General features: G+C 38.0%; 2 protein-coding genes across 2 annotated transcripts in view; both read left to right on the top strand.

Annotated features, from left to right (window-relative positions):
* LOC107662418 (histone deacetylase 5-like) overlaps positions 1-5,826 on the top strand; it is a 53,467-nt gene extending 47,641 nt beyond the window's left edge. Inside the window, exons 16-23 of the mRNA XM_016452438.1 lie at positions 809-896; positions 1,088-1,207; positions 1,309-1,406; positions 2,624-2,742; positions 3,074-3,207; positions 3,595-3,679; positions 5,176-5,332; positions 5,430-5,826. Of these exons, the coding sequence (XP_016307924.1) occupies positions 809-896; positions 1,088-1,207; positions 1,309-1,406; positions 2,624-2,742; positions 3,074-3,207; positions 3,595-3,679; positions 5,176-5,332; positions 5,430-5,469 (841 nt within the window). The 3' untranslated portion in view covers positions 5,470-5,826. The remainder of the gene's footprint in view (positions 1-808; positions 897-1,087; positions 1,208-1,308; positions 1,407-2,623; positions 2,743-3,073; positions 3,208-3,594; positions 3,680-5,175; positions 5,333-5,429) is intronic.
* A 5,513-nt stretch (positions 5,827-11,339) lies between these two features.
* Positions 11,340-12,038, top strand: part of lsm12a (LSM12 homolog a) — a 6,717-nt gene continuing 6,018 nt past the window's right edge. The window contains exon 1 of the mRNA XM_016452397.1: positions 11,340-11,653. Coding sequence (XP_016307883.1) covers positions 11,527-11,653 — 127 coding nt within the window. The 5' untranslated portion in view covers positions 11,340-11,526. The remainder of the gene's footprint in view (positions 11,654-12,038) is intronic.

Here is a 12,038-nt window from a genome sequence, read left to right as displayed (position 1 = left end):
AACCCCTAGTTGAAGTCACTACCTGATTGCCTAATCCTAACCCCACCCCTAATCCTAACCCCTCCCCCACACCTACTTCTAAACCTACCAATACTAGGGGGTGCATAATCTGGCAGGGTGCAAATTCGGCACTACACCGGTCCACTTGCTGTTTCACAACTTCCACTCCATCGTCAGCATTAGTAAAATAACCTGATAGCTGGGAATTTTACTGACTCTAACTCATGTTTTCCCCTCTCTCCTCATTTTTTTAGAATAGCCCCTCTCTCACTTTCTTTTTAGAATAGTTTACATTTTTACTTATCGAAGATTGTTCTTTGCATGACCATTTCCAGATTATGCCAGAACGAAGTGAAGAGAGGATGCGGACATTGCACCTGATTGATACGTGGTTCACGGGTCGTTCAAAAGTAAAAATATAGAATAAATGCATTTGATTGGTAAACCAAATTCAAACGTTACGTTTTAATCTCTAAAGGTAATGCATGGAATATATGGAAAAGCTCCACTATATAATAGCGCTAATATGTGAGGGGCGGGGCTTTGGCAATCGGCGCTACCATGACCAGTCAAAATACCCCACAGCCAATCACGGGCCCCCTCCTTGTCCGGGCCCCGGGGCTTCAGCCCCGCCTAGCCCAATGGTTAATGCGGCCCTGTTTACGCTACATAAAGTAACAAAATGTATTTTAACGATTCATGTGTGGACTTTTATGTATTGGTGTGAGTTTTGTGTTATCTAGATGGATAAATCATTTATGCGTGTTTGCATGAATAACCGTCCACTGCTCTGTGTGTATCTTGGCAGGGGTTTCTGTTTCTTCAACTCAGTGGCCATCACTGCCAAACTCCTGCAGCAGAAACTCGGGGTGGGCAAGATCCTGATCATAGACTGGGTGAGTTTTTAGGAGCTGCTTGTGATGTTACAGTCCACATGTGACAAGCAATATTATTGTACTCTTTCAGTTAAGCTGATTTTAGAAAAGTAAAATCTTCTCTAAAATGAATTTGATTGTTAATAGAACAGCAAAGAACAAAACCAGACTCGTCTCAGTGTTACAAAACCACCTTCCAATCCTTTTCATAGGATATTCACCATGGAAACGGGACCCAGCAGGCCTTCTATAATGACCCCAATGTGTTGTACATTTCCCTGCACCGTTATGACGATGGCAACTTTTTCCCAGGCAGCGGAGCTCCTGAGGAGGTAACAGCATTTTAGTCACTGTGGGAATAGCTGCTTCCTGTAGTCACATGACCAAAATTGTCTTTTATTTCTAACTGACCGTCTCATGGGCTCCTCTCTAGGTGGGTGTAGGTCCAGGAGAGGGCTTTAATGTCAACATTGCCTGGACAGGTGGAGTGGAGCCACATATGGGCGATGTGGAGTCTCTAACTGCCTTCAGGTGAGATCTGCACTTCCTTTCTGTCGGAGACAAACAGAGAAAATGTAAGAAACCTTATACAAAATATAGCCCCACTTTCAGCATTAAAAATGTTCTTGAGACTCCACTAAATGGTTTTAGCATTTTTTTTTCATGAATTTGTTTTATTATATATCATTTATTTTATTATAATATACTTTTTATAATATTTTTTACATTCATTTGTATTGTGTGTGTGTGTGTGTGTGTGTGTGTGTGTGTACATATATGTATATGAAGAGTTTTGTTCCAAAACGCGATAAATGCCATTTTAAAAAAAATTTGAGTTTCCGCCAAAATCGGTATTGTATCTGGTCGGTATTGAAAAGTCTATTTTTAATTTATGCAAAATGCAATATCCGCCGAGTTATTCTGTCATGTTTTCTCCCTTTTTTTCCAAACCGCGATAAACGCCAGTCTCCCTTTTCTGCAGAATGCGATATATCCGCTCAACCAATCACAGCGCACCATTCCACACACTGTAAACAGTAACAACCAATCACAGCGCACCATTCCACACACTCTAGACAGTAATGGCGGCGCTGTGAATACACCCGGCATCCTAGTTTTCCTCATCTGTTTTGTACTTTGTGATCAACAAACAAACAAAAAAAATTAGGGTTGCACGATAAATCGCATGTGATTGTCATGCGCATCTTGTCAGTAAAGCCGGTTCTGTGAATAGTAAATCTCCATCACTTGCATTCAGATGGAGCGGCATTTAATACACAGAGCCGTAGATCACTGCAATATCGCGTTCATAATCGCAGATGAGTCGCATTCGATTGAATGTAAGGGAAATGTTATTTTGGAATTTCTGTGGTTTAATGTGATATTGTTGTTCATGTATGTTCATGATGAAATTTTCTTTTATTGTTGTAATTAATTTATAGCATTAACAAGATGACCCGTTTAATTCATTTTGGGAGCGATGACTGATTGAATGTAGTTTTAGTCCAGTATATATATATATATGAAGAGTTTATATATATATATATATATATATATATATATTATTATTCATTGTAAATATATATATTTTTTAATTTAGCTTGTTTTTAGAGGCAGTACATCAAAGCGATTGCTCTTTAAAAATGTATTAAGTTAGTTTCTGGATTACACTTGTATAAAGATGTTGTCTCATGGGAGTCTGTGCAGATCGTTTGTAAATCAGAGTCTTGCTGTCTGTGTGCTTGCAGAACGGTGGTGATGCCCATAGCCAATGAGTTCTCCCCGGATGTAGTGCTAGTGTCAGCTGGCTTTGACGCTGTGGAGGGCCATCAGTCCCCCCTGGGTGGATATAATGTCACCGCCAAATGTGAGTTTGCTGTTTTTCTGTTTCCAGTACCAAAGGTCAGATGGCACAAATGCTGTTTGTGCCCCTTGATTGCATAGATGGGATTGCATTATACACAAAAAATCCATTTATTTATTTGAGGTTGGACTACCTCAGTTGTTCTGGGTCATTGCTTTGGGGAGCAGTAAAGATTGGTGTCACACTGGTAGTACAACTAGACCAATAGAATGATAGTCTTTTTCACGGTTAACCTACATTTCTGTTAAAATTGGGGGCGTTAAGGTTTGCTGAAGGCTTTTGAGTTTATTTATAGATCATGAATTACCCAGCATGCTCCTGGCTCTGTGCGTAGGTTTCGGCCATCTCACTAAGCAGTTGATAAAGTTGGCTGGTGGCCGTGTGGTTTTGGCGCTGGAAGGAGGGCACGACCTCACTGCCATCTGTGATGCATCTGAGTCTTGCGTGGCTGCATTGCTTGGAGACGAGGTGCCTGTCATTCATTCACACACATCTGAACAGTACATGATATTATTATATTTGAGCTGCATAACTCAAGTGTTTCTGTTTTAACTCCTCAAGTTCTGTTTTGGGGTCTCCGTGATAAAACAAAAGGTTAAAGCTTAAATAATATGTGCCTAATTGGTTTTAATTAGGTCAGAGGATCATATTTGAAAAATTTGAAGGGTAAATAATAAGTTATTTTCAAAACACATACACATTTACACATACATTATTAAGGTCTCTGGAACCCTCAACATAAAAACAGCAAGGTCAATATTAGCAGAGCATGAGTTTTTAATAGTGTTCCTATTTATGAAATAAACATGAATTAGTTTATTTATTTTATTTTTCATGTTTTTTTGTGTGTTGCAGTTGGATCCTCTACCACTGGCAGTGCTTCAACAGAAACCATGTCCAAAAGCCACAGCCTCTTTAGAGAGGGTCATTGAGATTCAGAGTAAGTGAAACTGAAGAAACCTTGGCTAAGATTGTATTGTTTACATTTACATTTAGTGCAGACGCTTTTATCCAACGCGACTTACAAATGAGGACAATAGAAGCAATCAAACCAACAAAAGAGCAATAGGTCACACTTTATTTTAAGGTCCAATTCTCGCTATTAACAAACCATTGACTATGACTTTTGTCTCAATAAACTCCTAATTTGCTGCTTATTAATAGTTAATAAGGTAGTTGTTAAGTTTAGGCATTGGGTAGGATTAGGGATGTAGAATATGGTCATGCAGAAAATGTGCTTTATAAGTACTAATGAACAGCCAATATGTTAATAATAGGCATGCTAATAAGCAACTACTTAATAGCAACAATTGGTCCCTAAACTAAAGTGTTACCGAACAATAATATGTAAATGGTGTGACAAGTCTTGATTAGTCTAACGCAGTACACGTAGCAAGGTGTTTTTTAAATAATAAAAAGAAAACAAGTAGATAGAATAGAAAAATAATAGAGAGCACTAGTGTTAGAGGGTCAATTATTTTAAATAAATAAAACAAGTCGAAAGAATAGAAAACGAATAGAGAATGCTAGTGTTAGAGGGTCATTTTTTTTAAATAAAAAAGAAAACAAGTAGGTAGAGTAGAAATAGAGTGCAAGTGTTAGAGGGTCATGTTGTTATTTTTAATAACTAAAAAGAAAACAAGTAGATAAAATAGAAATAGAATAGAAAGTGCTAGTGTTAGAGTGCAAGTGTTGATTGAAGAGATGTGTTTTTTTTTCTTTACATATTGTATTAATTTCTATATTCATTCATTCATTCATTCATTTATTCACTATTTTTTACTTAATATGAAAGTGTATTAAATATCAGTATTGTGGTAATGGATTTATTCAGAAATGTCTTTAATGGACATTTTTAAAAAACATTTTTTCCAGGAAAAACTGTAGAATTTCTATTATATATTATTTTTAAAGATCTTATATAATATATATATATTTTTTTTTTTTTATATTTATTTTTGGCGTTTTATGCCTTTTTTATTTAGATAGGACAGTAGGTCGACAGGAAGTGAAGTGGGTGAGAGAGAGGGGGGTGGGATCGGGAAAGGTCCGCGAGCCGGGACTCGAGGCCATCGATGCTGACATCTTATATAATAATTTGACATTTTCTATAAAGCTTATTCGTTTATTGTGCTGCCATGGCATGGTATTTATATTTTCATTTTAAATGTAATGTTTTAGTAATTTTGTTGTGTGTTCTTGTCATTTTTAGAATTTCATATTTTTGAATTTTCAAACTAAAATTTGAAATGGTGCCTTGGCAACTAGCTGAAATAAAGTTTAATATTTTATTTCAGTTATGTTTTTTTTTTTCAAATAACAAAAATGTTTTTTTAATGGTTTTGATTTCAGTTTTAGTTAACTGTAATAACTCTGGCATTGAGGTCTTGATGACATAACGATCTTTATCATTGTTTCTCTTCTCATGATCTGTAGGTAAACACTGGATGTCTCTGCAGAGGTTGGCTACTACAGTGGGTCAGTCTCTACTGGACGCTCAGAGACGGGAGAAGGACGAGGCAGACACTTTGACCGCCATGGCCTCTCTCACTGTGGACAACGATCAGCAAAAGACCTCCACAGAAACCAGCAGGTACTGCAACTCCACAACCTGTTGTCCGCTGTTATGTAGACTGTTTAATACATCATTTAGCCCTTCATTAACCGTTAACCAATCACTCCTTCCTCAGATCAGCAGAGGAGCCGATGGAGGAGGAGCCCGTGTTGTAGAAGAGCGAGTACAGTGCATCACTGCTCCAACCTTCTTGTCCACGTGTGCTTGGCACTGGTCACGCCTCATGTTCCTCCTCCCAGCTCTTTGATTGGTTCCCTCGGTCCTTCACTCATTTCCAGGTGCTTAACTGACACATTCACAGCCCACCCACTTTCGCTTTTCTGAGGTTAAAGCATAGCAAACTGTTGCCGAAAGGGGACGACAAGGCATGATGAGTAATTACAGGACCACTCCAGTGAGGGTTGCGCAGCTGGACCGGCCGAACAATGGAGTGCTCTTCAGAGAGAGGCCTTTGATTTCATTTTCTCATTGTATTGGACTGAGGACGTAAAGAAGAAAATGCAAAAAAAAAATCAAAAGAAGAGGAGGAAGGGTAAAACAACACGACAGCACAGGGATGTTGTTGCTCAGAGGGCCGCGAAAAGCTTTGTTTTCTGTACAAAGTATAATGTACAAAGTTCCAAAAAAAGCCAACAAGCAGCAAAAATACTTCAGCACAAAACACACATATACACTCATTCACAAGCAACACGGTTCCCAAAAGAGGAACCTGCTGTGTCGAAACACCTTTTGCAGACAAGTATACTCGTTTACACTGTACCGTGTCGATTTTTTGGTATACTTGTTCATCTGTATAATAGCCTGTTATGAAAAGCACACAAACATACGAGAACTATAAGTATATAATATATATGAATATACATATATATATATATATATATATATATATATATATATATAAGCATATATATGTAGGTTTGTGTGTACCGTATACACATTTGAATATACAAAAAATATATAAGTACTTTATATCCCCTATGGAACATTTTCTTATCAGCTGTGGTTGTACATACAGTAAAACAGCCTGCAGACTTTTATCCAGAAGTGGAAGAACGGTGGTTAGCCTTTTTCCCAGAAGCATTTATTTTCTCTCAGAGAAAACAGTACTTTTTTGGTGTATACGGCTTTGCTATTACATACTCGCACATAAACGTAAATAATGGCAACCCATCCGTTTTACGACAAAGGTGTAAAATATGAAGAGAGGATTTTCAAAGCGTCCATCTCGACCTTCGGTGGAGAACAAGGATTGGCGCATTGTGGTAATGTCTCAAGAACTTTTTTCCAAGAACTTGGTGCCTTTTATACTAAGGAAAACATTTGACAACACCAATACTTAACGAATCAAGAATCCTCAAGACTTAAGTTTCATTGATTTGTTTGTTTTTCAAATTGCCTTAATTTTTTCAAAGAAAACGAATTTTAGCCATGAACGACGGAGAGCACAAAATGATTATCATCCTCCTCCTGCCCCACTTTCTTTCTTTTGTTTTCGTTTCTTGGGGGATGTAAATGTTGTGTTCTTGGTAAAAGGTTTTGATACTTTTTTATTTTATTTTACTGTTAACAAAAGAACGAAAGAAATTCAGCGATTGTTTTATTTATCAGTCCTGTGCCCTAGACGAGCACATGACATGATTGTTTGGAAACACTGACGATGTTGTGACCAACTTGTTTAGCCTCACCTTCCTTTGTACAATTATTTGTTTGGCTCCCTTACGCTCTTTTATTTGAAACTTGTTTTATTTGACTTTATTTCCGTTGGCGAGAGAGTGTTGTCGGTGAGGTTTTTTTTAATTACGACATTTCCTTTTTTTGTACAAAAATGTAAAAGAAAACAAAAAAGTCTGTATCAGTGTTAATTTCGTCATTTGATTTGAAGTATTCTCTGATAAGGATTGTACAGCGTGGTACAGATATTATCAATGATTTTGATTTATGTCACTGTGCAGTGCATTTGGCATTGTCCTTTTTCAGGATTTAACAATATTTTTTCCGGCAATAAGAGTGACTACCACTTTTTTTTGTTTAACACTAAAATACTCTGCAAACTTTTGGTTACATTTTCGTCATCTTTTGATATAGCTTTTATGCTATGGCTACGGTTATTTTTCACCAGACTAATTAGTATTGTTCATAACCGTTGACAGTCGTCTAATAGCTGTATGCTGGTTAATCACTTGTGCACTTGTGGATGAAATGCAATGGCTTGTTTATGACCCTGAAATAACGATCCTTCATTACATTTTCACTGTGTGACAACAGCTTTTTGGGGGCCAAATTCGATTTAATCCGCTGCGTCTTTATTTAAGGTCACCCTCTTCCTTTAGCAGTGTCACAGAAGCAGCATTACTCGGTCTGAGAAGTGACGACGTGTCTAATGGATAGTACTTTTTTAACGAGACTGAACCGGGCCTCGAGCATCTTGCACTAATAATTACACTGTAGGTCCGAACCTAATCACGTTTTTTTTTTCTTACTTTCGGGTTCTCATACACTAATTAAGAGGCATTAAAAGCAGAGTGAATTATCTCGGCAAGCGACGTGTGAACTTCCGTCAGCGTTTTTCGTTTTGTACGTTCATTGATTCGCCAACGTTGATGTTGAAACGTCAGAAATTTCGCTGCGCATTTCTTGACTCTGCTCACTTTTGATTTATTTATTTGGAGTCAGAAATGACTGCTGAAAGTTGCGTTGCTTATGGATCGATGTTTGTCTCATTGTAAATCGATGAAAAATTACATCGTATCTCTTCGACGGCCTCATAGCCTTTGGGCAATAACTAACTTTTTTAAAAGATATATTACAATAGCTAAAAGTGAATGGCCAGTTTTTTTCACAACAACAACAACAGTCGTCCATTTGTTACGTCACCATCTGATAAAGTATTTATAGATGCTGTTTTTTCAACACTAACATCACCTTCAGCTGTTCATTCAGTCTCTAACCGTCTGTTGTCAGTCGTTATTATCATCAAGCGCATTGACTTGCTTTTCACGCAAACTGCGGTTAAAGAGAAACAGGAAACACTTTGTGAAAAATCAGGCTGACATTTAGGCCTCTGTATTTAGATACTGTAATATACACTAAGAGAATTTCCCTCTTCGATGTGGCTATGGGATGTGCTGTCTGAATCAGGAACTACTGTGATCAGGTTTCGTAACGTTTGGATGTAGATCACCAACCATTTGTGCAGAGTTTTGTATTTTCACCTTATATGGCGTCAAACAGTTTATTGACCGTGCAGTTGGTGGTGAACGCTTTTACTCCTTTTCTTTTCCGTTCCTTTTATACTTTTCTGGATGAATTGGCTGACCCTGAGAAGTCCCTTTTTGAGACCTAAACCGTCTCTTTGGTTGCGATGGGTTGAGCAATGCATAGAGAGGGGAAATGATCGCTCAGATGTAATACAGTACGACGCTTGGCTTTCTTAAATGAAGCGCTGAGGGAGACGGTTCATTTTCAGTGGACGTTTTCCAAAGCGTCCTCTTTCGCTACGACAAAGAAAACAATGTCAGCGGCGTGAACAGGGCCTTATGATGACACCGGGAAACCTCTGTATGTGTAAAAGACATCGACATTCGCCGTGGAAGATAGCTTTACTGTCTCTGCCACATATTTTGCTATTGGGTAAATATGTATATTTATTGATAATTCATATGTTGTGTATATGTAGTGACCTATGATCGTCGAGGTTCAAAGAGTGCTTGTATATTTTTTGACTTTTTTTGAAAGAGAGGTTGTGTCTCCTTCACTGTCTCTTCGTTTCTTTGCTGTTCTACATCACTTGTTGTGATTGGGTTTCAATTTGTGAGATCTTTTAACCTTGGATTTTTAAGATCTTTTTTTCTCTCTCGCTCTCGACTCTCTCCTCTCTTTCTTGTCTGTCTTCTGGTCATATTGATATGCAGAAGTTATCTGAAATGATCAAAGCACATTCCCTGATTTATTGTGTTCTTTCAGTGCTTTCATGTTGCGACAATACAAAGGTGTGTATACTAACTGCTACACACGTGTATATAGGGTGCATATATGTGTACACATGTGCAATACACGCTATTTGAGCAATCTATTACTGTGACTATTAATCATTAAAAATTGCTGTCCCTTTGAATCCTGCTGTTTGTTTGTTTGTGTGTTTTTCCCAATTTGTTAAAATACAGCTCACCATATACAGGGAAACATTGGAGCCAGTGGCGATACAGATACAAGACATTTTCTTTTCGTTTTATCTTCCTGCAATATTGTCTGTGTATGCTCTGCATAACATCTTAAATTGGTTAAAAAAAATCAATGCACGGATTTTTTTTTTTAAAGCAAAAATCCTGATGTAATTAGGTTAATTGTTTCATTCAGCTTCATTTATGTATTTAATGTAATATTTTAGTGATTCTTTAAAATAATTAAATCACTGTTCATTTTAATAAAATATTACTATTTTATGTATAATTTATATAAAATGTAAAATTATTTTAATTACTATTTACATTTTAATAAATTAAAATATAATCTTTGTTCGTTACAACCATGGTATGCAGAATACCATCTCTGAACGCACAACACGTCGAACCCTGAAGCAGATGGGCTACAGCAGCAGAAGACCACACCAGGTGCCGCTTCTGTCAGCTAAGAACAGGAAACGGAGGCTACAATTGGCACAGGCTCACCAAAATTGGACAATAGAAGATTGGGAAAATGTTGCCTGGTCTGATGAGTCTCGATTTCTGCTGCGACATTCAGATGGTAGGGTCAGAATTTGGCATAAAGAACATGAAAGCATGGATCCATCCTGCCTTGTCTCAACGGTTCAGGCTGGTGGTGGTGGTGTAATGGTGTGGGGGATATTTTCTTGGCACACTTTGGGCCCCTAATCCAATAGAGCACCTTTGGGATGTGGTGGAACGGGAGATTCGCATCATGGATGTGCAGCCGACAAATCTGCAGCAACCGCGTGATGCTGTCATGTCAATATGGACCAAAATCTCTGAGGAATGTGTCCAACACCTTGTTGAATCTATGCCACGAAGAATTAAGGCAGTTCTGAAGGCAAAAGGGGGTCCAACCCGGTACTAGCAAGGTGTACTTAATAAAGTGGTCTGTGTGTATGTATATATATAATTTTTTTATTTTATATATTTATTATTTTTTTGTGCAATAGACATCAAAAATGTACATATTGAGTGTGAGGGGCATGTTTAGCCCATAAATTATGTGATGATTTATTTATTTTATTGTATTTGTTATTTATTCTTCTAATTATTTTTTTCTTTCATCATTTAGGTCAGGGGGGTTTTAAATTGTCCGTATGAAATCACAATGAAAAAATTATGTAAAAAAAATACGATTTTTATTATAAAAAATTTAAAAAACAAAAAAACATTTTACTGACAAAGTACAGTATTTGACATTATTACGGGTTCTTCGTTCAGAAGGAATGAGAGCCATGCTACTCTACAGTCAACATTTTATGTTTCTACCTATACAGGTGCATCTCAATAAATTAGAATGTCGTGGAAAAGTTGATTAGCTGATTGGCATGTCACCATATTCTAATTTGTTGAGATAGTGAATTGGTGGGTTTTTGTTAAATGTGAGCCAAAATCATCACAATTAAAAGAACCAAAGACTTAAACTACTTCAGTCTGTGTGCATTGAATTTATTTAATACACAAGTTTCACAATTTGAGTTGAATTACTGAAATGAACTTTTCCACGACATTCTAATTTGTTGAGATGCACCTGTACATCTAAAAGTAGCCTACTTTTATGGTGGGTAGGGAAAAAAAAGTTTGATGTAATAAAATATCATTTTTGTTTGGATTTTTTAAGTACTTATATAATATACAGGCTAGCTGCCTTTAAGGAGGTCCTTTACAACTGTGACCATCATATTTGGGTGTCTGGAGCAACAAAAACTTTTTTAAAAGGCCTGATTTAGGTCACAGAAGGTAAAAACAGGCTCCCCATAGTATGTTTTCAAGCATCCTTGTGCATAAACCAGGAAGATGAGCAAGTCAGAAGTGGATGGATGAGGGCGTGTAGTGCACTGTAGTAAGATATTGCTGATCTACTACTCCATAGTAAAGTGGGCGTGGCTTGGTTCGCAGCGTCACTTTATTCATCGCGCGGAACGCGTCCTTGCGCTCCCTCCCGTGCTGACGCGGCTGCGCGTGTTTACGTGAGGCGACGGCACCCGTTTCCTGGCGGAGAAGATGGCGGCTCCTGGTCCAGGGGAGTATTTCAGCGTCGGGAGCCATGTCTCCTGCATCACCTGCCTGGGGCAGCGCCTGCAAGGAGAGGTCGTCGCTTTTGACTACCCTTCCAAGATGCTGACTTTGAGTATCCTTTTGTCGTCTCAGCTTGTCATTGAGTCATCGGGATCCACAGCTGCAAAAGAGGCCTGGTCTGGGCTAAAGCCAAAGACATTTGCAGCACGGCGAAGACCGTCCACTCGCCCTTCGCTTCCGGGTGTAGCGCGTGCTGAGCTCCGATTGGTTACGGCGTTTTACTCGCGCGTTCTCTCTGTAGTTCATACGTTTGGACTCGCACAACATGGAATTTAGCTGAGTTGTTTTAAGTATTGTAGTGTTTCAGATGATAGTAATAATTGTACTACTCGGTCCTCGCGTTCACCTAGAACACCTGGAAGTATTAGGGATTTTTAATATGCACGTGCACACACATACATATATATATATATATGAGAATTTGTGTACTGAATATA

This window comes from Sinocyclocheilus anshuiensis, unplaced genomic scaffold (assembly GCF_001515605.1).
Source record: "Sinocyclocheilus anshuiensis isolate Anshui unplaced genomic scaffold, SAMN03320099.WGS_v1.1 scaffold11, whole genome shotgun sequence".
Lineage (NCBI taxonomy): Eukaryota > Metazoa > Chordata > Actinopteri > Cypriniformes > Cyprinidae > Sinocyclocheilus > Sinocyclocheilus anshuiensis.
This window is presented reverse-complemented; position numbering and strand designations above follow the sequence as displayed.